The sequence below is a fragment of the Aotus nancymaae genome, unplaced genomic scaffold (genome assembly GCF_030222135.1).
Source record: "Aotus nancymaae isolate 86718 unplaced genomic scaffold, 86718_ANA_hifiasm-v0.15.2.pri h1tg000011l, whole genome shotgun sequence".
NCBI classification, from domain to species: domain Eukaryota; kingdom Metazoa; phylum Chordata; class Mammalia; order Primates; family Aotidae; genus Aotus; species Aotus nancymaae.
Window position 1 is genome coordinate 41,523,663 of NW_026988422.1, and position 25,393 is coordinate 41,549,055.

Genomic DNA, 25,393 nt, shown 5'->3' on the forward strand with positions numbered 1-25,393 from the left:
AAGATAATGTCATGAGGCAATGGTTAGTCATAAAGTTATGAGAAAGTAGTAATATAAAATTTAACAATAGCTTTTATGGAAATTTGCATTCTATTTTCTTTTTCTTTGGAGATAGAGTTTTGCTCTTTCCCGGGCTGGAGTGCAATGATGCAATCTTGGCTTACTGGATCTTCCACCTCCTGGGTTCAAGGGATTCTCTTGCCTAAGCCTCCCGAGTAGCTGGGATAACAGCTCTACTAAAAATGCAAAAATACATCCAGAGTAGCTAGGATAAAGTCTCTACTAAAAATACAAAAAATAGCCGGGCGTGGGCCCACCACCACGCCCGGCTATTTTTTGTATTTTTAGTAGAGACTTGGTTTCACCATGTTGGCCAGGCTGGTCTTGAATTCCCATCCTCAGGTGGTCCGCCCACCTCAGCCTCCCAAAGTTCCAGGATTATAGGAGTGAGCCACTGTGCCTGGCCTGCATTCTATTCTCAGTAAATATATAGAGTATCTGTTATGTCTTTTTTTGTGTTTGTTTTTGTTTTTGAGACAGAGTCTCTGTCTGTTACCCAGGCTGGAGTGCTGTGGTGCAGTCTTGGGTCACTGCAGCATCTGCCTCCCGGGATGAAGCAGTTCTCCTGCCTCAGCATCCTGAGTAGCTGGGACTACCGGCGCTGCTGTCTTGCCCAGCTAATTTTTGTATTTTTAGTAGAGACAGGGTTTCACCATATTGGCCAGGATGGTCTTGATCTCCTGACCTCATGATCCACCCACCTCAGCCTCCCAAAGTGCTGGGATTACGGGTATGAGCCACCACACCCTGCCAAGTATCTGTTATGTCTTAGGCACTCTTCTATGTGCTAGGAATGCTGACAAAAGTCTGCTCTCATGGAGCTTACATCATAACTTTATTTATTTATTTATTTATTTATTTAGAGGCAGAGTCTCACTCTGTCGCCCAGGCTGGAGTGTAGTGGTGTGATCTCAGCTCACTGCAACCTCTGCCTCTCAGGTTCAAGCAGTTTTCCTGCCTCAGGCTCCTGAGTAGCAGGACTACAGGTGTGTGCCATCACACCTGGCTATTTTTTTTGTATTTTTAGTAGAGACAAAGTTTCACTGGGTTAGCTAGCATGGTCTCGATCTCCTGGCCTCATGATCCACCTCGGCCTCCCAAAGTGCTGGGATTACAGGCGTGAGCCACCACATCTGGCTATTTATTTGTTTTTGAGACAGAGTCTCGCTTTGTCATCCAGGCTTGAGTGCAGTAGAGTGATCTTGGCTTACTGCAACCTCCGTTTCCCTGGTTCAAGTGATTCTCATATCTCAGCCTCCCGATTAGCTGGGAGGATGGGTGCATGCCAACACGCCCTGCTAATTTTTGTATTTTTAATAGAGATGAGGTTTCACCACATCGGCCAGGCTGGTCTCAAACCCCTGCCTCAAGTGACCCACCCACCTGGGCCTCCCAGGGTTCTGGGATTACAGGCATGAGCCACCACAACCAGCCTGTAATAACATTTATTTATTTGTTTTTTGTTTGTTTGTTTGTTTTGAGATCGAGTCTTGCTCTGTTGCCCAGGCTGGAGTGCAGTGGCGCGTTATCAGCTCACTGTAACCTCCGCCTCCCATGTGCAAGAAGTTCTCCTGCCTTAGCCTCCTGAATAGCTGGGATTACAGGCATGCGTTATGACACCTGGCTTTTGTATTTTTATTAGAGACAGAGTTTCACAATGTTGACCAGGCTGGTCTTAAACTCCTGACCTCAAGAGATCTGCTCTCCTCAGCCTCCCAAAATGCTGCGATTACAGGCCCGAGCCACTGCACCCGGCCCCCATAATAACATTTAGATAAAATAATATATTTTTTCCAGAAAACATGTAAGAAGGTAGATGAAGATGGCATTTAAAGCTGTGAAGTCAAATGGTTAAAATGATAAAAGCAGGACCACATAACTTATTCAGCTAAAGAAGTCTTGGTCAGCTGTGTAGGAAAGTAGAAGAACAGAGAAATAAGTTTATTATCTGGATTCTAGCCAGGGCCACCACATGCAGCTGATATTCGAGTCTGGTTTTCTATAGTGTGGTGGACCTGCTATTGGTGGCTAGTAGTTGAATAACTGGATATGTCAACATTTGGTAGCTTACGGGATCTGATTATAACTTAGATACATAATGAGAAATAATTTGCATACACAGTATAATCCATAAAGTTATTTTCATATATTTTTAATAAAATTACTCTTAAACTCTAATTAAAGGCCTAAGATGCTTGTTACTTATTCTAATTCTTTACTGAGATGATTTCACATGAATTATAGATAAATTGTATGTTAGAAGTAGTATTTCTGTTAGTGTTCATCATAAGTATACAGTGTATACTTTATTCTGATGATATTCCTTAATTGACGATTTCAGATTTTTGATCACCATACTGAAGAGCATATAGATAAAAATGCTAACAGTGTATTGATAAAAAGCCTGAGCAGGACCCCATCTAGTTGCAGCAGCTCTCTGGATTCGATCAAGGCTGATGGGACCTCCCTGGACTGTAGCAGTAAGATCTTCATGAAGGCTAAATAATACCAGCAGCCATCTGCTTACTTGACTAATAATAAATATATCTTAGTTCAGGAAATATTTGAATGTTGTATATACCATTTTGGGGTTATAAAAAGTTGATTAGTAAAATAATATTTGGTTTATTTTTAATTCTTAGTTATCTTAATGCATTGAGAAGTGACATACTATGGATAAAAAGAGTGATTTCCTTCATGGGCTTATAGTTAGTGGATAAACATTGGATTTTAAAACTATGTGTACTTTGCCCTGCTACATGACTTCCTTCCCAGAAAGATCACAGTGGGTGGCTTCAGGATTATAAATGATCTGAATGATAACTACAATTAAGTTCACAGTTTAGTTTTGACTTGTTCCTCACCAGAATTTCCTTTACTTTTAGCTTACCGCAGTAGTCAAATGGAATCACAGTTTCTCAGAGATACTATTTGTGAAGAGAGCTTGAGGGAGGTATGTTAAAATTATTATTTTTATTTATTTACAAAGAAAAGTTTAAATGTCTCATTTCTAATACAAGTAATTTTCTTGGTTAAAAATTTTTTTCTATTATGAAATATTTTAAATCTACAGAAGACTACTTTTCTTTATTAAAGATTCAATATAGCAATTAATTAAATGGAGTAGAAGTCATGATTAAAAGGTATTTGTTTTGGCTGGGCATGGTGGTGCATGCCTGTAATCCCAGCAACATGGGAACCTGAGGCCAGAGAATCACCTGAGCCCAAGAGTTCAAGGCTGCAGTGAACCATGATCACACAACTGCACCCCAGGCTGGGGTCTCAGTTTTGAGACAAGGTGCAAGACCTTGTCTCAAAAAAAAAAAGGAAAAAAAGATGTATGTTCTGGGTTTTTGAATTTTTTTTAACTCTATTGTTATTTAATAACCTTAAGAAATAATCTTAGATAAAATCTGTTGATTTATATCCTGCAGATATCTGGATAATATTTCCATAAATACATACAAGGTACTTTAAGCTTTTAGAAACAAAAATGAGCTGGTTATATCAAAGTGAGATCATATTGAATGGTCATGCAAACTTTTTTTTCTTTTCTCAGAAACTCAAAGATGGGAGAATAACAATAAGAGAGTTCTTTATACTTCTCCAGGTCCACATCTTGATACAGAAACCCCGACAGAGCAATCTTCCAGGCAATGTAAGTGCAGTTTCTTGGCAAACTAGTTATCTCAGTTAAAATATATTGTACTTTTTATTAAACTGCATCAAAACAAACATTTATTTAAAGGCATAAAAAGAATGAAAGCAAATTTCCTGTAGTTTTCTTACAGTAGATACATTTGTGGTTAGCATAAACAAAACCCAAAAATTTTCACACGGATTTTTTTAATCATGGATTTTTATAAGATACAATTTTACTTTTTTCTTCATTCCTTGCCATCTATTTTTTTAATACAGTTTCCTGATTATAAAACTAACATGGTTTTTCCTCCCTTATAAAAATCTAAGGGTAACAGAGGTTTTTAATGAACAGTTTTCAGAATCAAACATATGTAAACTGAAAACAGTGGCAGGTACTTGTAATTCCAGCTACTTGAGAGGCTGAGGTGGAAGAATCACTTCAACCCAGGAGTTTGAGGCCAGCCTGGGCAACATATCAATATTCCATCTCAAAAAATTTAAGATTATAGAATATTTGAATAATATAATCAACAAACTCAATTTAATAGAAAAATTTGTATTCCTTACGTGGCAATATTTTTTCTCTTAAGTGTATCAAACATTTCCAAAAGTTAGTTATACTCTTGGACACAAAGAAAACATTAATAAATTGAAAAAAATGGAGGTTTTATAGAGACGACATTTAATCTTGATCCAATAAAATTAAAACTAACAAAAGAACCAAAATATTCTGAGATTCTTAAAAATTAAGAAGCACACCATCTTTTAGATGAAGGGTCCTGAACCCCTGGGGTTAGGAACTGGGTCACACAGCAGAAGGTGAATTGTGGTGAGCTAGCAAAGCTTCTATATTTACAGCCACTCCCCATCGCTTGCATTACCACCTGAGCTCAGCAGTGGCATTAGATTCTCATAGGAGTGTGAACCCTGTTGTAAACTGCATGCACAAAGGTCCCATCTGGGGTTGATGAGAGGCACTGACAGATCATCATGCATTAGATTCTCATGAGGAGCTGGGACTACAGGTGCCCGCTACCACAGCCTGGAAAACAGAGCAAAACTCTGTCTCAAACAAAAAAAAAAAAAAAAAAAGAAAGAAAGATTATAATGGAGCTGGAAAATTTCCATTGCCTAGCGACACTGTAATGTAGCACAATGCATTATTCACATGTTTGTGGTGATGCTAATGTAAACAAACCTGCGCTGCCAGTCCTGTTAAAGGATAGTACCTATAATTATGTACAATAACATAATACTTGATAACAAACCATTAAGTTATTGTATTATATATTTACTATAGTATACTTTTTTTTTTTTTGAGACGGAGTTTTACTCGTTACCCAGGCTGGAGTGCAATGACGCGATCTCGGCTCACCACAACCTCCGCCTCCCGGGTTCAGGCAATTCTCCTGCCTCAGCCTCCTGAGTAGCTGGGATTACAGGCACGCGCCACCATGCCCAGCTAATTTTTTGTATTAGTAGAGACGGGGTTTCACCATGTTGACCAGGATGGTCTCGATCTCTTGACCTCGTGATCCACCCACCTCGGCCTCCCAAAGTGCTGGGATTACAGGCTTGAGCCACCACGCCCGGCCTATAGTATACTCTTTATTGTTACATTATTTTATTTTTTTGAGCCAGAATCTTGCTTTGTCACCCAGGCTGGTTGGCTCACTGCAGCCTCAACCTCCTGTGCTCAAGTGATTCTCTTGCCTCAGCCTCCCGAGTAGCTAGGATTATACACACAAGCCACTACACCTGGCTGCTTTTTAAATGTTTTGTAGAGAGATGGGGTCTCACTATATTGACCAGGCTGGTCTCAAATTCCTGGCCTCAAGCAATCCTGTCTTGCCTCTCAAAGTGCTGAGATTACAGATGCAAGCCACCGTGCCTGGCCTTTATTGTTACTTTAGAATGTAATCCAACTTATAAATAAAACAAGTTAACTATAAAACAACCTCAGGCAAGTCCTTCAGGAGTTATTTCAAAAGAAGGCATTGTTATCATAGGAGATGATAGCTCCATGGGTGTTATTATTCTTTAAGATCTTCCAGTAGGACAAGAAGTGGAGGTGGAAGACAATGATATTAATGACCTTGACCCTGTGTAGGCCTAGGCTAATGTGTGTGTTAGTATCTTTGTTTAAGTTTGAAAAACTTTAAGAAATTTTAAATTTTAAAATCGAAAAAAGTTTATAGAATAAGGATATAAAGGAAAAATATTTCTGTACAGCTGTACAATCTGTTCATGTTTTAAGCTAAATATCAATATAAAAGAGTCAAAAAGTTAAAAAGTTTGGAAGTAAAAAGTTATAGTAAGCTAAGGTTAATTTATTCTTAAAGAAATACAAAGCCAGGCACGGTGGCTCACGCCTGTAATCCCAGCACTTTGGGAGGCTGATGCAGGTGGATCACGAGGTCAGGAGTTCAAGACCAGCCTGGCCAAGATGGTGAAACCCTATTGCTACTAAAAACAGAAAAATTAGCCTGGCGCAGTGACAGGCTAAAATCTACTAAAAATACAAAAATTAGCTGGGTGTAGTGGCACACGCCTGTAACCCCAGCTACTCAGGAGGCTGAGGCAGGAGAATCACTTGAACCCTGGGGGATGGAGGTTGCAGTAAGCCGAGATCGGGCCACTGCACTCCAGCCTGGGTGACAGAGTGAGACTCCGTCTCAATGAGTAGCCTAAGAGTACAGTGTTTATAAAGTCTGTAGTAGTGTACAGTAATCTCCTAGCCCTTCACATTCACTCACTGACTTACCTGGAGCAATTTCCAGTCCTGTAAGCTCCATTCATGGAAGTGCCCCATACAGGTGTAAATTTTTTTTTTTTTTTTTTGAGACGGAGTTTCGCTCTTGTTACCCAGGCTGGAGTGCAATGGCGCGATCTCGGCTCACCGCAACCTCTGCCTCCTGGGTTCAGGCAATTCTCCTGCCTCAGCCTCCTGAGTAGCTGGGATTACAGGCATGTGCCACCATGCCCAGCTAATTTTTTGTATTTTTAGTAGAGATGGGGTTTCACCATGTTGACCAGGATGGTCTCGATCTCTTGACCTCGTGATCCACCCGCCTCGGCCTCCCACAGTGCTGGGATTACAGGCGTGAGCCACCGCGCCCGGCCCAAACTTTTTTTTTTTTTTTTTTTTTTGAGGCGGACTTTTGTTCTGTTGCCCAGGCTGGAGTGCAGTGGTGTGATCTCGGCTCACAGCAACCTCCATCTCCCAGATTCAAGATTGATTTTCCTGTCTCAGTATTACAAGTAGCTGGGATTACAGGCGCGCACCACCACTCCCGGCTAATTTTTGCATTTTTTTTTAGTAGAGACGGCGTTTCGCCATATTGGCCAGGCTGGTCTCGAACTCTTGACCTCGTAATCCGCCCGCGTCAGCCTCTGAGGGATTACAGGCGTGAACCACCGCACCTGGCCATTTTTTTTTTTTTTTAAGACAGAGTCTCACTCCATCACCCAGGCTGGAGTGCAGTGATGCAATCTCAGCTTACTGCAACCTCCGGCTCCCAGATTAAAGCAATTCTTTTGCCTCAGCCACCCAAGTAGCTGGGATTATAGGTGTGTGCCACTATTCCCAGCTAATTTTTGTAGTTTTAGTAGAGAAAGGGTTTCATCACATTGGCCAGGCTGGTCTTGAACTCCTGACCTCAAATGTTCCACCCACCTCTGCCTCCCAAAGTGCTGGGGTTATAGGTGTGAGCCACCACGCTGGGCCTATTTTTTTCATTTATACCATATCTTTACCTTTTCTATGTGTAGATAAGTCTAGATATACAAATACTTAACATTATATAACAATTGCCTGTAGTATTCAGTATAGGACAGATTTGTAGGCAGTAGGCTATACCATATAGCCTAGGTGTGTGGTAGGTTGTACAACCTAGGTTTGTGTAAGTATACTCTGAAATCACCTAACACAGGATTTCTCAGAACTATCTCCATTGTTAAGCAACACAACTGTATACAAATGGTCAATAAACACATAATGATATCTTCAGCATCATGGGCTGGGCGCAGTCTTACGCCTGTAATCCCAGCACTTTGGGAGGCTGAGGCGGGCAGATCACGAGGTCAAGAGATCGAGACCATCCTGGCTAACATTGTGAAAACCCATCTCTACTAAAAATACAAAAGTTAGCTGGGGGTGGTGGTGTGTGCCTGTAATCCCAGCTACTTGGGAGGCTGGGGCAGGAGAATGAATCACTTGAACCTGGGAGGTGGAGGTTGCAGTGAGCCAAGATCGCACCACTGCACTCCCGCCTGGTGACAAAGCAAGACTCTGTCTCAAAAAAATATATGTATCTATATATCTATATATATCTTCAGTATCATTAGCCATTAGGAAATGGTAGTGAAAACAAGTTACAATTTCATAGCCACTAGGGTGGCTATAATAAAAAAGAGAAATCACAAGTGTCAGCAACAATATAGAGAGACAGAAACCTGGCCAGGCACAGTGGCTCATGCCTGTAATCCTAGCACTTTGGGAGACCAAGGTGGGCAGATTGCCTGAGCTCAGGAGTTTGAAACCAGCCTGAGCAACACAGTGAAACCCTGTCTTTACTAAAAAAAATTAGCCAGGCATGGCGGTGTGCACCTGTAGTCCCAGCTACTTGGGAGGCTGAGGCTGGACAATCACTTAAACCCAGGAGGTCGCAGTGAGCCAATATTGTGCCACTGCACTCCAGCCTGGGCAACAGAGCAAGACTCTGTCTTAAAAAAAAAAAAAAAAAAAAAGAGAGAGAGAGAAATGGAAACCTTTATACTTTGCTGGTGAGAATGTAAAATGGTGCAGACGCACTGGAAAACTGTTTAACAGTGCCTCAAAAAGTTAAACATGAAACAGTAATTCCATTTCTAAATATATACCCAAGAGATATGAATAACTAAATTCACTCAAAAAATTGTACACAAACACTCATAGCAGCCAAAATAGCCATAATGGCCAAAAAGTAAACTGGTTAGTGTTTACTTACGGCTGGGTTTAGGAATAGAGGAGAATGGAGAGTGGAAGCTAATGGACATAAAGTTTCTTTTGGTGGGGGGGATGAAAATGCTTTATAATTATATTGTGGCCGATGGTTGCACAACCTTATGAATATACTTTAAAATTAATTTAATTGTATTACATTATATGTGAATTGTATCTCCATAAAGCTGTTTAGAAACAAATCAATTTCAGGGGAATTATATGTTTGAATACAAAAGGTAAATCAAGGATAGAAATTAGGAAGATGGGCACAGTTCTTTTAGGCCTCAGCCTCATTACCATGACAGCTCCCCCTTCCCAGTAGAGCTTTCTTGCCTCAGCTGTAGCTAGCGAGGAGAAAGGAGCTTAGGTGTGCATCCATGTGCATCCAGGGTCTGATACTCTTTCTACTTTCTCTTTATAAGAAAAGTAGAAAGAGTATCGGGGGACCAAGAGCAAACAGAGAAGAGCACAGGGAAAGGATAGGAGTAGAGAGGATGCTGGCAGGGCAAAGGAGGGAGAGGAAGCTTTAGGAATTGATCCTTGACAAACTGATGTTATGAATCTTTCCCTTTCCTCCCAGGTCTTACTGAAGTCAAGAGGCGCAGTGATAGGAAAGTATATCTGGGAACAAACCCATAAAAATGGAAAGAAAGTTCATGGTACTTCAGGAAAGAAGTTTGAAAATCCCAAAGTAGAAAAAGGCCAAAGAGATGAATTATGAATGGACCACAGGAAATGAGGTTCATGGCTGTGGGCATCTGTTTGAGGATTTGAATGACTGTGGCTCTTTTATGGTGGAGGAATTGGGGAACGTATTCCTGAGGCAGGGGGAAGATGTGTGCCAGCCCTCATAGACATGTAGTACACAGATCCCATATATATGTGCAGTTGCAGGAACTTGGTTGGCAGCACCAGCAGAAGGTGCTAGTGTAGAGGCCCATAACCCCCTGCATGTTCATGGAGTGACTCAGGCCAAAGCACTATAACTCACATCCCATAGTAAGGTTGAGGAACTATATTATTTATTTATTTGTTTATTTATTTTGAGATGGAGTCTCCCTCTGTTGCCCAGGCTGGAGTGCAGTAGCATGATCTCAGCTCACTACAACCTCCACCTCCCAGGTTCAAGTGATTCTCCTTGCCTCAGCCTCTCGAAGAGCTGGGATTACAGATGCCCACCACCATGCCTGGCTAATTTTTTTATTTTTAGTAAAGACAGGGTTTCGCCATGTTGGCCAGTCTGGTCTTGAACTCCTGACCTAAGGTGATAACCCCACCTCGGCCTCCCAAAGTGCTGGGATTACAGGCGTGAGCTATCATGCCCTGCTGGTCGAGGAACTATTGCAGGTGCTCCTTCTAGGCTTGAAGTTCTCAGGTGCCGATTATGCCTAAGTTGTATACTACTTAATTGTAGTAAGTCCAGTAGAGGAGGTTGGCTTTACACATGGTGCTGAATTCAAGGTGCCGCAGTTAATCCACTCACTGCATACAGCATGGGCAACTGCATCCAATATGTGCCCACTGTGCATGAGCATATTCATTGGCACTTTTATTCTTGGCAGATCTCTGGGAACATGGTCTTGTACTTCACTTATGTGTTATGAAAATTTGTGATGAAACCTCCTTTTTAAAAAAAAATTTAGTCTCATAGAAAATTTCAAACATATCCGAAAATAGAGTAGTTTTATTAATCCTTGTGTTCCTGTCACCCAACTTCAAAAATTATCAACTCTTGGCCTGGTGCTGTGGCTCATACCTGTAATCATACCAGTACTTTGGGAGGCCTAGGCTCATACCTGTACTCATACCAGTACTTTGGGAGGCCTAGGCAGGAGGATCACTTGAAGTCACGAGTTCTAGACCACCAGCCTGGCCAACATGGTAAAACCCCCCTCTACCAAAAAAGTACAAAAATTAGCTGAGAGTTGTGGTGCGTGCCTATGGTCCCAGCTACTTGGGAGGCTAAGGTGAGAGAGTCACTTGAACCCAGGAGGTGGAGGCTGCAGTGAGCTGAGATCACGCCAGTGCACTCCAGCCTGAGCAACAGAGTGAGACCTTGTCTCAAAATTTTAAAAAATTATCAACTCCTAAAAAAAAAGAAACACAGAAAGGAAAAAAAATCTACTCTCATTTTTTTCTCTGCCTAACCTTCTATTTCCCCTCCCCCATTATTGTGAAGCACATCCCAAGCATCATCAATCAATCTGTAAGTATTACAATATGTATCCGTAAGAAGATGAAGACTCTTATTTTAAAAACATATTCAATACCATAGTCATACCATAAAATGGTTATTCAGTAAATGTTTATATTTCCCTGATCATCTTATGCCTTTTTTTTTCCAGTTTGTTATCTTGGGATCCAAATGAGATTCAAACATTGCAGTTAGCTGAACTCTTTCTCTAGTCTTATAATCTATAAGGTCCTTTTCCGTCTCTCTTTTTCTTATTTTGTATTTAAAATTTTTTTAATCTTTATTTTTTCTTCCGTCCTTCCTTTTAATGAAGAAACCAGATTTTTCCTATAGAGTTTACCACAGTCTGGATTTTGCTAATTGTCCATACCCAATATGTCTCTGCCCTTGTGTTTTTTGTAAATTGATAGAGGCTTGATCAGATTAACAGATTTTAGTTTTTTTTTTCAAGTTTACTTTATAGTTGTAATTCCATTAGAAGATAGATAATATAATGTCTGGTGATGATATATATGCAGCCATTAATTCATTAAGGGTTGTAAAGTAGTGATATGCTCCAGGTTGAGCATCCCTGATCCAAAAAATTGAAAATCTGAAATCTCTAAAACACAAAATTTTTGAGTGCTGACATGATGCCACAAGTGGAAAATTTCATACTTGACCTCATGTAATACGTTGCTGTCAAAATGTACTGTGAGTCAGGAATGACGGTGATGCCTAACAACCACAGATAGTCCACATGGGTGGCTGAGATAGTGATACCTTTGCTTTCTGATGGTTCAATGTATGTAAGCTTTGTTTCATGCAAATTATTTAAAATATTGAGTGAAATTACTATCAGGCTATGTGTATAAGATATATATGAAACATAAATGAATTTAATGTATAGACAGGTTCCATACCCAAGATATCTCATTATGTATATGTAAATATTCCAAAAATTTGGAAAAAATCCAAAATACTTGGCCAGACATGGTGGTTCATACCTGTATTCCCAGCAGTTTGGGACGCCAAGGTGGGCGGATTGCCTGAGCTCAGGAGTTTGAGACCAGCTTGGGCAACATAGTGAAACCCCGTCTCTACTAAAAATACAAAAAATTTAGCCAGTGTGGTGGCATGCACCTGTAGTCACAGCTACTCAGGAGGCTGAGACAGGAGAATCGCCTGAACCTGGGAAGCAGCAGTTGCAGTGAGCCAAGATTGTGCCACTGCACTCCAGCATGGGCGACAGAGTGAGACTCTGCCTCCAAAAAAAAAAAAAAAAAAAAAAAAAAATCCAAAATACTTTGGTTCCAGGCATTTTGGATAAGGGATACTCAACCTGTAATTCTATAATTTCTTATTTATTGTCTAAATACTTCTATAAAGACATATTTTTTCATGAATTGTTTGGTTCCCTTAGGAAAGGCAGTCCATTTCTCCAAGGACTCCTGATTTCTTTTTGTGGGCGAAATGGTATTTAGAAAGCCCAATCTGTCATTTATTTATATTTAGAGATGACTCCCTTCGTCACCATGCCCAGCTAATGTTTAAAAACTTTTTTAAAGACAAGGTCTTTAAAGAACAGGGATCTGGGAAATAAAAATATATAATTAAAAAAAATAATAAATAAATAAAGACAAGGTCTTACTGTGTTTCTCAGGCTGGTCTCAAGTTCCTGGCCTCAAGTGATCCTCCCATCTCAACCTCCTGGGATTACAGCATGAGCCACTGTGCCCGGGTCTGCATTTCTTTTCTTTTTTTTTCAGACAGAGTCATGCTCCAGGATGGTCTGGACCTCTTGACCTCCTGATCTGCCCACCTTGGCCTCCCAAAGTTTTGGGACTATAGCTGTGAGCCACCGTACCCAGCCACGATTTCTTTTTTAACCAGTACATATAGTTTCAATTTTTATGTATAATTCTAACCTTAAAAACTTTTTTTTATTTTTTTATTTTTATTTTTGCTGGGTGCAGTGGCTCATGCTCATAATCCCAGCACTTTGGGAGACCAGAGCAAGAAGATCACTTGAGCCTAGGAGTTTGAGACCAGCTTGGCAACATAGCAAAACTCCATACCTAAAAAAATTTTTTTGGCCAGGTGTGATGGCTCACGCCTGTAATCCCAGCACTTTGGGAGGCTGAGGCGGGTGGATCACCTGAGGTCAGGAGTTCAAGACCAGCCTGGCCAACATGGTGAAACTTCGTCTCTGCTGAAAATACAAAATTAGCTGGATGTGGTGGTGCACACCTGTAATCCAAGCTACTCAAGAGGCTGAGGCAGTAGAATTGCTTGAACCCAGGAAGTGGAGGTTGCAGTGAGCCATGATGGTGCCACTGCACTCCAACCTGGGCAACAAGAGGGAAACTTCATCTCAAAAAAAGGAATGGTAGCTGGCATGCACCTGTAGTCCCAGCTACTTGGCAGGCTGAGGTCAGGGGTTGCTTGATCCAAGAAGGCTGAGGCTGTAGGGAGCCATAATCACGCCATTAAACTGCAGCCTAGGTGACAGCCAGACCCCGACTCAAAAAAAAAAAAGGGCTAGTTGTAGCTGGGCACAGTGGCTCATATCTGTAATCCCAGTGCTTTGGAGGTTGAGGCAGGAGAATCATTTGAGGTCAGGAATTTGATACTATCCTGGGCAACATAGCAAGACCCCATCTCTACAAAAAATTTCGAAATTATCACCATGCATGCATGATGATACACACCTGTAGTTCTAGCTACTGGAAAAGAGGAGCAGGGAAGATCGCTTGAGCCTAGGAGTTGGAGGTTCAGTTGTGGGGTTTTGTTTGAGTTTTGTAAATAAGGAGCTGACTTGATTTTTTCTTTTTCTTCTTTTTTTTTTTTTTTTTTGAGATAAGAGTCTTGCCCTGTTGCCTAGGCTGGAGTGCAGTGATACAATCTCGGCTCACTGCAACCTATGCCTCCTGGGCTCAAGCAGTTCTCCTGCCTCATCCTCCCAAGTAGCTGGGACTACAGACGTGTGCCATCACGCCCAGTTAATTTTTGTATTTTTAGTAGAAATGGAGTTTCACCTTATTGGCCAGGCTGGTCTCAAACTCCTGACCTCAAGTAATCCGCCCACTGCCTCCCAGAGTGCTGGGCATACAGGTGTGATCCACCATGCCTGGCCCCAACTTGATTTTTTTAATACTGCGTCAAGGACATCAAAGCCATTGGATTAGTGCTATAAAACATTTTTAAATAACCCAGTTTTCACTGCCTTATTTTATAAATGGAGGATATGTCAGAAAAGTTTGAGTTCAGCCTGGGGTAGAGTAAGGATTATGGCTAGAGAATGGGAATAGTTGCAAGGAAACTGGCTTAAAAAGAAAAATTAAAAAGGGTTCCTGGTAAGTTTGAATTTGTAGGTAGTATTTATTTTCTTAACGCATAGCCATTTTTCAAACTACTTTCATTCCCTTGTGAGTGAGACAACCACAGTTCCATAAACATCTATGGGTAAATGGACTTAGAAGTCAGAGACTTGAATTCAGATTCAAACTTTTTGCTTACTAGCATTATGAACTTAATGGAGTATTCAAATTTTTCCTTGTAGGATGTTTTAAAATAGGCACTCTGAAATTTGAGTTAATTCTTATATATTGTTTTGTCTGCAAGATACCAGTTCATAGGCACTGATTTTTTTTTCCAGTTTACCATAAACACACCGCCTACTCCAGAAGACCTGATGTTAAGTCAATATGTTTACCGACCCAAGATACAGATTTATAGACAAGATTGTGAAGCTCGTCGCCAAAAGATTGAAGAGTATGAAAGCTTTAATGTTTATATGTGGTGTTTTTTTTAGGGGAGGGATCAGTGAATAGTTTGTGTGGTAAGGTTTTGATTAGAATAACACTGGCACAGGGAAAAGTGGATGGTATTTGTTGGCAGTTTGATGGCATTGATTGGCTGTGTGATGTGGGGGAAAGAGTTTCGGCCTTATAGTCAGATTGAAGCTCAGTCTTGGCTTCAACACTAGCTGTATACCCTCAGGTAAGTCATTTAACCTTCATGTCTAAATCCATAAAGTGGAGATAATAAAACCTACTCAGCCAAAAGATATGAACAATAGAAATGGCATACATAAATTGTTTTCATACCACTCTTAGGAAAAAGTAGGTCCTTAATAAGAATAAACAGTAATTATTAGATTACAATATTATAAGTTGATTGCTAGAGAACATCTTTGAAAGAAAATACCTTTTAGAGATTTATGCAAGTTGAGTATCTCTAATCTGGAAATTGGAAATTTGAAATGCTCCAAAATCCAAAACGTTTTAGCCACCAATATGATGCAGGTGGAAAATGCCACACATAAATATAAATGCTTTACACAAACTTTGCTTCATGCACAAAATTGTTTAAAATATTGTATAAATTGCCAGGTGCGGTGGCGCGTGCCGGTAGTCCCAGCTACTTGGGAGGCTGAGGTGGGAGGATGGCTTGAGCCCAGGAGTTCTGGGCTGTATTGCGCTATGCCAAGTGGGTGTCTGCACTAAGTTCGGCATCAATATGGTTACCTCCCAGGAGCAGGGGACCACCAGGTTGCCTAAGGAGGGGTGAACCAGTCCAGGTTGGAAACAGAGTAGGTCAAAACTCCTGTGCTGATCAGTAGTGGGATTGCACCTGTGAATAGTCACTGCACTCCAGCCTGGACAACATAGCAAAACCCTGTCTCTAAAAAAACAAAAAAATTGTATAAATTTACCTACAAACTGTGTACAAGGTATATATGGAACATAAATGAATTTCATGTTTAGGCTTAGGTTTCACCTGCAAGATATCTTGTATATTCAAATATTCCAAAATCCAAAACACTTCTGGTCCCAGGCATTTCAGGTAAGGGACACTTAACCTGTATGTAGTGCCTGAAATCAGATTGCCTTTGACTTTATAATTTTACCACATTTACCCTTGTTTATATATATAAAAGAACATGGTTTTACTTAGAAGATAGCTCATTGTTATGGTACACGTAAATACTGCAGACTGATTTACAAATTAGATATATCTAGATTCCCTTCAGTAAATCAGACTTTAAAACTCAAAATAGTGTTTATGTCATACTTATCTGGGACTATCCAGCTAAATTTGAACCAGTCGAACAAACAGAAAAGAAATAAAATAATCTTTAAGAATTATCTGGGCCGGGCGCGGTGGCTCAAGCCTGTAATCCCAGCACTTTGGGAGGCCGAGGCAGGTGGATCACGAGGTCAAGAGATCGAGACCATCCTGGTCAACATTGTGAAACCCCGTCTCTACTAATACAAAAAAATTAGCTGGGCATGGTGGCGCGTGCCTGTAATCCCAGCTACTCAGGAGGCTGAGGCAGGAGAATTGCCTGAACCCAGGAGGCGGAGGTTGCGGTGAGCCGAGATCTCGCCATTGCACTCCAGCCTGGGTAACAAGAGCGAAACTCCGTCTCAAAAAAAAAAAAAAAAAAAAAAAAAAAAGAATTATCTGGGTTTTGGAAGTAGAAGAAAAAATATTTAAAATTTTAATAATTATGTAGTTTTAAAATCAGAAATTAAGATAATTCAGATTTGCCTGATTCTATTCATTTGACAAATATTTATTTGAGCACCTACATCTGCCAGGCATTATACTATGCACTGGGGTTCGTCACCGAACAAGACTGACAAATTTTGTATCTTCATGTTGTTTAAAAGAGTTGGCTGTGTCAGGATTTCCCTGAGAATTTTGTTTCTTTTAATTGAGACAGAGTCTCGTACTGTTGCCTGGGCTGGAGTGCAGTGGCACCCTCTCAACTCACTGCAGCCTTCGAATCCTGGGTTCAAGTGATTCTCCTGTTTCAGCCTCTTGAGTAGCTGTGATTACAAGCACCCACCAACATACTGGGCTAATTTTTTATTTTTAGCAGAGACGGGGTTTCACCATGTTGGCCAGGATGGTCTTGAACTTCTGACCTCAAGTGATCCATCTGCCTTGGCTTCCCTAAGTGCTGGGATTACAGGCATGAGCCACTATGCCTGGCCAAGAATGTTTATTTTGAATGAAACGGGATCTTACACTCAATGGACAGTATGTTTAGGGGTGCTTTACTGTTTGATTTTGCATCTATGTGCCTGCCTATATACTCTACAAGAGATCTTCTATCTCTGTTATAAATGTATTTTCTCCATTTATTAACAAGAGACTAAGATTATAATAGCTTTGCTGCTTTTATAAATGCTATTCTAAAAATGTGAGATAAGACTTTGAACTGAATTGGAAACTTTTATTAAAATAATAGCTACAACTTCATAACATAGATCATTGATAGACCTTAAGGATTCTTTATAAGCAAAATGTTTCACATTGGAACAAGTAGGTATGTTGAGATGAGAATTCTGTTGGTGATAGAAGGTTTTTTGATTTATGACATTCTTAAACTGCTATTCTTCAAGTGAATAATCAGATTGAATAATCAGGCTTTTATAGAGTGAATTCCCCTCTTTTTCTTTCTTTTTTTTTTTTCCTTTTTTTTTTCTTTTTGAGACCGAGTTTTGCTCTTGTTGGCCAGGCTGGAGTGCAATGGCGCAATCTTGGCTCACTGCAACCTCTGCCTCCTGTGTTTAAGCGATTCTCCTGCCTCAGCCTCCCAAGTAGCTGGGATTACAGGCATGCTCCATCATGCCCGGCTAATTTTTGTGTTCTTAGTAGAGATGGGTTTCTCCATGTTGGTCAGGCTGGTGTTGAACTCCTGACCTCAGGTAATCCACCTGCCTCAGCCTCACGAAGTGCTATGATTACAAGCATGAGCCACCAAGGCCGGCCAAATTCCCCTCTTTTTATGTAGGAAAAAACGAGGAAGAGTTAAGCTAAGCATGACTGTAGATCAGAGCTGGTTCATTAAAGCTGGTTTTGAATCCTCTGCTAATTAACTTTTTTGTATTTTAGGCTAAAGCTTTCTGCATCGAACCAAGATAAACTGTTGGCTGATATAAATAAGAACCTGTGGGAAAAAATGAGACACTGCTCTGACGAAGAGGTACTTTTGTCTTTTTTTCTGAATGGGAATCAGTAAAGACATTCTGAACAATGTCTATTGTGAAATAAGTAACTGTTACTTGGTCATTAGTGATGAGTTATTTAACTTACTTTTTAGGTGTAATGTGGTACCAAGGTCTTATTTATAAGCAAGGTCTCAATTATATGCAATTGTTAATGTGTAATATTTACAAACCTGAGATGATCAATTAATCAATTTAATTTATCAATTTAAACTTCAATATATAGTTGAAGTTTATTTAGAGTTCCCTCCTTCCTATTTGCCTTTCACTTAGATTTAGACGAAGAAAAGATTTGCTTTAATTGATTAAATAGTAATCGGCCCATTTTATATGTGCCCTAATATATTAAAAAGTTTCTTGGGCCGGGCGCGGTGGCTCAAGCCTGTAATCCCAGCACTTTGGGAGGCCGAGGCGGGTGGATCACGAGGTCAAGAGATCGAGACCATCCTGGTCAACATTGTGAAACCCCGTCTCTACTAATACAAAAAAAAAAAAAAATTAGCTGGGCATGGTGGCGCGTGCCTGTAATCCCAGCTACTCAGGAAGCTGAGGCAGGAGAATTGCCTGAACCCAGGAGGCGGAGGTTGCGGTGAGCCGAGATCGCGCCATTGCACTCCAGCCTGGGTAACGAGAGCGAAACTCCGTCTCAAAAAAAAAAAAAAAAAGTTTCTTTAAGAGCCTGTCATTTTCTAGGCTGGGCGCGGTGGCTCAAGCCTGTAATCCCAGCACTTTGGGAGGCCGAGGCGGGTGGATCACGAGGTCAAGAGATCGAGACCATCCTGGCCAACATGGTGAAACCCCGTCTCTACTAAAAATACAAAAATTAGTTGGGCGTGGTGGCGTGCGCCTGTAGTCCCAGCTACTCGGGAGGCTGAGGCAGGAGAATTGCTTGAACCCAGGAGGCAGAGGTTGCAGTGAGCCGAGATTGTGCCACTGCACTCCAGCTTGGCGCCTGGCGACAGAGTGAGACTCTGTCTCAAAAAAAAAAAAAAAAAAAAGAGCCTGTCATTTTCTAATTCATAATATGAATAAATCAGTTAAAGGCAGGAATCAAAACTAAAATCTTTTTTTCTGATCTTAGACAATTATATAGAATTAAATTGGCAAATGACAAATATCCTGCCTTAGGATAGGCAAAGTATAGCCTTCCTAGACCATTTACCTCTTCTGACTCATTTGTTTTAGTACAATGTACTCTGTAATTTTCCCCTTCAGCTACAGGCCTTTGGAATTTACCTCAACAAAATAAAATCATGTTTTACCAAGATGACTAAAGTCTTCACTCACCAAGGAAAAGTGGCTCTGTATGGCAAGCTGGTGCAGTCAGCTCAGGTAATTTGAGACAGTTAACATCATAGAAAGAAAGAGATTTTAAAAATACTTTATAGTGGTTATAGAATATGAAGAATCTTCCTTAGAAGACATATGAATAAGACTTGGGCAGAAACTTAAAATTAAGAGGTAAGGTTCAATTGTCAAAAGTGGCTATTCCTGGCATCTTGAGGAATACTGGAATATAATTACCAATGTGGATCTATGTCTCATCTTAAATACTATTATCCATCATACATACTGAAATAAAATATATAGGATTCTGGTCTCCCATTGCTAAGGACTATATCATAGTATTATCTTCTTCATAGTCCATACCAAGCTCTATATGTATGTACATGTGTTTAAAGTAGCATTTCCCAAAATAATTAGCTTTTTTTTTTTTTGCAATGTTAATTCATGTTATTTTTCTTGTATAAAAACCCTATGTTGTAGCCACAGCTGGAGCTTGGGTCCTCTGCACGGAGACTCTGGTGTGGGTCTTGACAAGGTAGTCAGTGAATTCCTCATAGGGAGACTTGGTAAATACAGTCTCCTTCCAGAGATCGGGGGTCAGGTAGCTGTAAGTCTTAAGAGATGGCATCAAAGGTGGCCTTGGCGAAGTTGCCCAAGGTGGCAGTGCAGCCCCTAGCTGAGGTGTAGCAGTCATCGATACCAGCCATCATGAACAGTTTCTTGGGCACAGGTGCTGAGACAATGCCAGTGCCCCTGGGCACGGGGATGAGGCACATCAGCACAGAGCCACAGCGGCCTGTCACCTTGCAAGGAACGGTGTGGGGCTTGCCGATCTTGTTCCCCCAGTAGCCTCTGTGCACGGGGACAGTGGAGAGCTTGGCCAGGATGATGGCCCCACGGATGGCAGTGGCACCTCCTTGGAACACTTAATACCCAGACCAACGTGACCATTGTGGTCCCCAATAGCAACAAACGCCTTGAACCTGATGCGCTGGCCAGCACGGCTCTGCTTCTGCACCGGCATAATCTTCAAAACCTCATCCTTGAGAGAGGCACCCAGGAAAAAGTCTATGATCTCAGATTCCTTGATGGGCAGAGAGAAGAGATAGATCTCCAGAGATTTAATCTTCATGTCTTTGACCAGGCGGCCCAACTTGGTGACAGGCATCCACTCCTTATCCTCGGCTTTGCCTCCGCAAGCTCCGCGCAGCCCCAGCCCCGGCCGCGTCCACGGCCGCGACCCCGGCCCCAGATACCACTGCTGAAACCTCCCCGGAAGCCACCGTGGTTCCCCATCCCAGGGCCCCCGGGGCCTCCGGCCCGCCCCACCGCTGCACCGGCGTCATCTGCCATTTGGTTTTTTATCGGAGAAGAAGCAATAATTAGCTTTTTTAAAAGGCTCTGGATAAAAAAAACTTTCCACCAGGTGTAGTGGCTCACACCTGTAATCCCAGCACTTTGGGAGGCCAAGGTGGGCGGATCACGAGGTCAGGAGTTTGAGACCAGCCTGACCAACATGGCAAAATCCCATCTCTACTAAAAATACAAAAATTAGCCAGGCATGGTGGTGTGCACCTGTAATCCCAGCTACTCGGGAGGCTAAGGAAGGAGAATCGCTTGAACCCAAGAGGCGGAGGTTGCAGTGAGCTGAGATTGCACCACTGCACTCCAGCCTGGGCAACAGAGTGAGACTAGTGAGACTCTGTCTCAAAAAAAAAAAAAAAAAAACTTCCCATTGGCAGATAAGTTTGGAAATGTTGCAAGCAATATGCCCTTTCAGAGAAATACAAATTTTTTAAGTCTAAACATAAATGCTAAATTGTTTTTGACCAGTGTTTCCGATGTTTAGTTCATCATAGAAATATTTTTAAGTAATAAATATTAATATATTATATTCCATGGAACACATATAGAAATGCTAAAGTACCGGGCGCGGTGGCTCAAGCCTGTAATCCCAGCACTTTGGGAGGCCGAGGCGGGTGGATCACGAGGTCGAGAGATCGAGACCATCCTGGTCAACATTGTGAAACCCCGTCTCTACTAATACAAAAAAATTAGCTGGGCACGGTGGCGCGTGCCTGTAATCCCAGCTACTCAGGAGGCTGAGGCAGGAGAATTGCCTGAACCCAGGAGGCGGAGGTTGCAGTGAGCCGAGATCGCGCCATTGCACTCCAGCCTGGGTAACAAGAGCGAGACTCCGTCTCAAAAAAAAAAAAAAAAAAAAAAAAAAAGAAATGCTAAAGTACCAAAATTAGTTTTATGTCAATATACTTTTTATAAGATTTTATTTTTTAATGAAATATTTTATTAAATTTATAAAGTAAACATTTTATTTTCCAGAGTTCTTTTGGCTAAAACTTATTTTAATAAAATTTACTTTTGTTTTTTAAGTTCCAACTTAAAGCTTTGACTTTCATTTTAAGATTTGCCTGTTCATGATCCTGATAGAGCAATTATGTGAGCAATCTGAACCATTTGTCATACTTTGGAGGTTTAACTTGACAGTCTATAATCTTTTGTATTTAGAATGAGAGCGAGAAACTTCAGACAAAGATAGATGAGATGGATAAAATACTTAAGAAGATCGATAACTGTCTCATTGAGGTGGAAATAGGTAAAGTATTTTAAATTCTTTTCCAAAAGAAAATTTAATTTTATATAAATGCTTTTCTACAGTAGAGTGTTGGTGTCACTATATTGAAGACTTGTATTAGCAGCTTGAGATATTAAATTAGAGCAAATTGGCTGGGTGTGGTAGCTTACGCCTGTAATCCCAGCACTTTGGGAGGCCAAAGCAGGCAGATCACCTGATGTCAGAAGTACGAGACCAGCCTGGCCAACATGGTGAAACCCCATCTCTACTAAAAATACAAAATTAACTCTGGGTGGTGGTGCATGCCTATAATCCCAGCCACTCGGGAGGCTGAAGCAGGAGAATTGCTTGAACCCAGGATGCGGAGGTTGCAGTCAGCTGGAGGTTGCTGGAGGTTGCAGTGAGCCGAGATTGCACCACTGCACTCCAGCCTGGGCAACAGAGCAAGACTCCATCTAAATGAATGAATGAATGAATGAATGAATGAATAAATGCAAATTAAAGTTCCTTTACTATAGTCATCCGTATACAGTCAACAAGAGCTGTTCAAGATAACCTAGACTAATTTTGTGTGTTTTTGTTTTGTTTTCTGAGACAGAGTCTCACTCTGTCACCAGGCTAGAGTACAGTGGTGTTATCTCCCCTCACTGCAACCTCCGCCTCTCGGGTTCAAGCGATTTTCCTGCCTCAGCCTCCCAAGTAGCTGGGACTACAGGCGTTCACCACCATGTCTGGCTAATTTTTGTATTTTTAATACAGCTAGGGTTTCACCATGTTGGCCAGGATGGTCTCGATCTCCTGACCTCATGATCCGCCCGCCTCAGCCTCCCAAAGTGCGGGGATTACAGGCGTGAGCCACCACGCCCAGCCAGTTTTGTGTTTTTTAACAGATTAATTTATCTCAGTTTGAAAACTGTCTATCCTTTCAGTTTGGCCTTTCAGAAGCCCAAGTTGTTAGTGTTACTCTGAAACTAGTTTCTCAAAAATCACATAATTCTGCATAGTCATCAAATTTTGTTCTTCCCAGTCCTTAGCCATTTTGACCTCTTTCAGAATTTGACATTGATGAACGTTCTTTTTTGCCTGAAACATTCATCTCCTTAACCTGTGTGATAGTGTACTACCTTGACTCAGTTGTTTTCTCCTGGCTGCTGCATCCAGCTTCTCTGTTGGCCGGTTTTTTTTTGTTTTTTTTTTTTTAAGATAGAGTCTTGTTTAGTCGCCCAGTCTGGAGTGCAATGGCATAATCTCCAGCTCACTGCATCCTCCACCTCCCAGGATTAAGCGATTCTCCCACCTCAGCCTCTTGAGTAGCTGGGGTTACAGGCACCTGCCTTTGAGCCCGGCTACTTTTTGTATTTTTGTAGAGCTGGGGTTTCACCATGTTGGCCAGGCAGATCTTGAACTCCTGACCTCAGGTGATCTACCTGCCTCGGCCTCTCAAAGTGCTGGGATTACAGGCATGAGCCACTGTACCTGGCAGCCTCTCTTTCTCTAACCGACCCTTTGTGGGATTTAAATTTTATCATCTATTATTTTCTATATCATCTCTCCCAGTGCTTTCGTCTGCCTTAATAATTATGTGACTGATTCCCAAATTTAGTTAAATCTCCAAGCATTTGTTGAGCATCTACTGCTTGCCAGATACTGTGCTTAGTATCAGAAAAGAAATTAAAAAAATAAAAAAATAAAAAATAAAGAAATAAAAATACTTAAGACACAAATTTTGCCCTAAAGTAGCTTGTAATTATTTCAGGTGAGGACATCTTTAGCCTCTCACTCTTGAGTTCCAGGCTTAATTTCTAGCTTCCTTCTGAACCTCTATGCAGAACTATCCTTAAGCACCTTAAACTCTGTGAATAAAATGAAATGTATTAGCCTGGCAACATAATGAGACTCTATTTCTACAAAAAAAAAAAAAAGAAAGAAAGTTAGCTCAGCATGGTGGCACATGCCTGTAATCCTAGTTACTTGGGAGGCTGAGGTGGGTAGATCTCTTGAGCCCAGGAGGTCAAGTGGGCCAAGATTACACCACTGCACTCCAGCCTGTGCGACAGAGCGAACTAAATAAATAAATACATTTAAATATATTATCTTCTCCCAGCTCCAAAATAAATCCAAAAACTTGTTCTCTCTTATGATGTTTATCATCTTTATTTGTAGCAGTCACAATTCTTACACATTATAAAAGGCTCAATACTTTCATTGTCTTTGATGCTCTCTTAACAAGTCCTGTCACATCAGCAGCTTCGGCATCTCATGTGTTTTTTTCCCTTTCACGTTAAGGCTCTCATTAATTCTGAAATGTGCTATTTCAGTCTTCTAACTCATCTTTATACATTTTTACCATGATTCTGCCTCCAGTCCAACCTGCATGTTGCTGCCAAATTAATAATAATGAAAGACAGTTTTCATTAATGTTACTCCTACAAAATAAAATCCAAACTTAACTCTCTGTGGTTGGCTTCAAGAAAAAAGAAGGCCGGGTGCAGTGGCTCCAGCCTGTAATCCCAGGAGTTCGAGACCAGCCTGACCAACATGGTGAAACCCCGTCTCTACTAAAAATACTAAAATTAACTAGGTGTGGTGGTGTGAGCCTGTAGTCCCAGCTACTCGGGAGACTGAGGCAGAAGAATCGCCTGAACTCAGGAGGCGGAGGTTGCAGTGAGCCGAGATCGCACCACCGCACTCCGGCCCGGGTGACAGAGTAAGACTCCATCTCAAAAAAAAAAGAAGTCCAAACTTCTGACCTGGACATTTCATGTTCTCTACAGTTGTATTCAGATTTACGTGGTTTGTTACTACTCCCATACACATCCTAAATTCCAATCAAACATTACTGTTTTTTTTTTTTTTTTTTTTTTTTGAGATGGAGTTTCGCTCTTGTTACCCAGGCTGGAGTGCAATGGCGCGATCTCGGCTCACTGCAACCTCCGCCTCCTGGGTTCAGGCAATTCTCCTGCCTCAGCCTCCTGAGTAGCTGGGATTACAGGCACGCGCCACCATGCCCAGCTAATTTTTTGTATTAGTAGAGACGGGGTTTCACCATGTTGACCAGAATGGTCTCGATCTCTTGACCTCGTGATCCACCCGCCTCGGCCTCCCAAAGTGCTGGGATTACAGGCGTGAGCCACCGCGCCCGGCCACATTACTGTTTTTATGCAGTTCTGCCACTTTTTTGAGACAGATTCTCTGTCGCCCAGGCCAGTGGTGTGATCTCTACTCACTGCAACCTCTGTCTCCTGGGTTCAAGCGATTCTTGTGCCTCAGCCTCCCAAGTAGCTGAGATTATAGGCATGCATCACCACCCCCAGCTAATCTGTATTTTTAGTAGAGATGGGGTTTCACCATATTGGCCAGGCTGGTCTCGAACTCTTGGCCTCAAGTGATTGCCCACCTCAGCCTCCCAAAGTGCTAAGATTACAGACATGAGCCACTATGCCCGCCTTTTTTTTTTTTTTTTTTTAAGAGACAGAGTCTCACTGTGTTGCCTAGGCTGGAGTGTAATGGCATGATCATAGCTCACTGCAGCTTCAAACTCCTGGGCTCAAGGAATCCTCCCTCCTCAGTAGTTGAGACAACAGGCACACACCACTAGCCTGACCATTTCTACCACTTTTGTCTTTGCTACT

The 25,393-nt window shown here is 41.4% G+C and overlaps 1 protein-coding gene and 1 pseudogene across 2 annotated transcripts in view; one reads left to right on the forward strand and one right to left on the reverse strand.

Annotated features, from left to right (window-relative positions):
- The window catches only part of KNL1 (kinetochore scaffold 1), a 71,329-nt gene that overhangs the window by 32,089 nt on the left and 13,847 nt on the right, over positions 1–25,393 (forward strand). For both annotated transcript variants that reach the window (XM_064374852.1, XM_064374853.1), the window contains 7 exons: positions 2,402–2,540; positions 2,946–3,013; positions 3,620–3,718; positions 14,518–14,633; positions 17,769–17,859; positions 19,097–19,213; positions 21,695–21,782. In XM_064374852.1, the coding sequence (XP_064230922.1) occupies positions 2,402–2,540; positions 2,946–3,013; positions 3,620–3,718; positions 14,518–14,633; positions 17,769–17,859; positions 19,097–19,213; positions 21,695–21,782 (718 nt within the window). The remainder of the gene's footprint in view (positions 1–2,401; positions 2,541–2,945; positions 3,014–3,619; positions 3,719–14,517; positions 14,634–17,768; positions 17,860–19,096; positions 19,214–21,694; positions 21,783–25,393) is intronic.
- On the reverse strand, positions 19,638–20,521 carry LOC105724134 (small ribosomal subunit protein uS5-like; annotated as a pseudogene).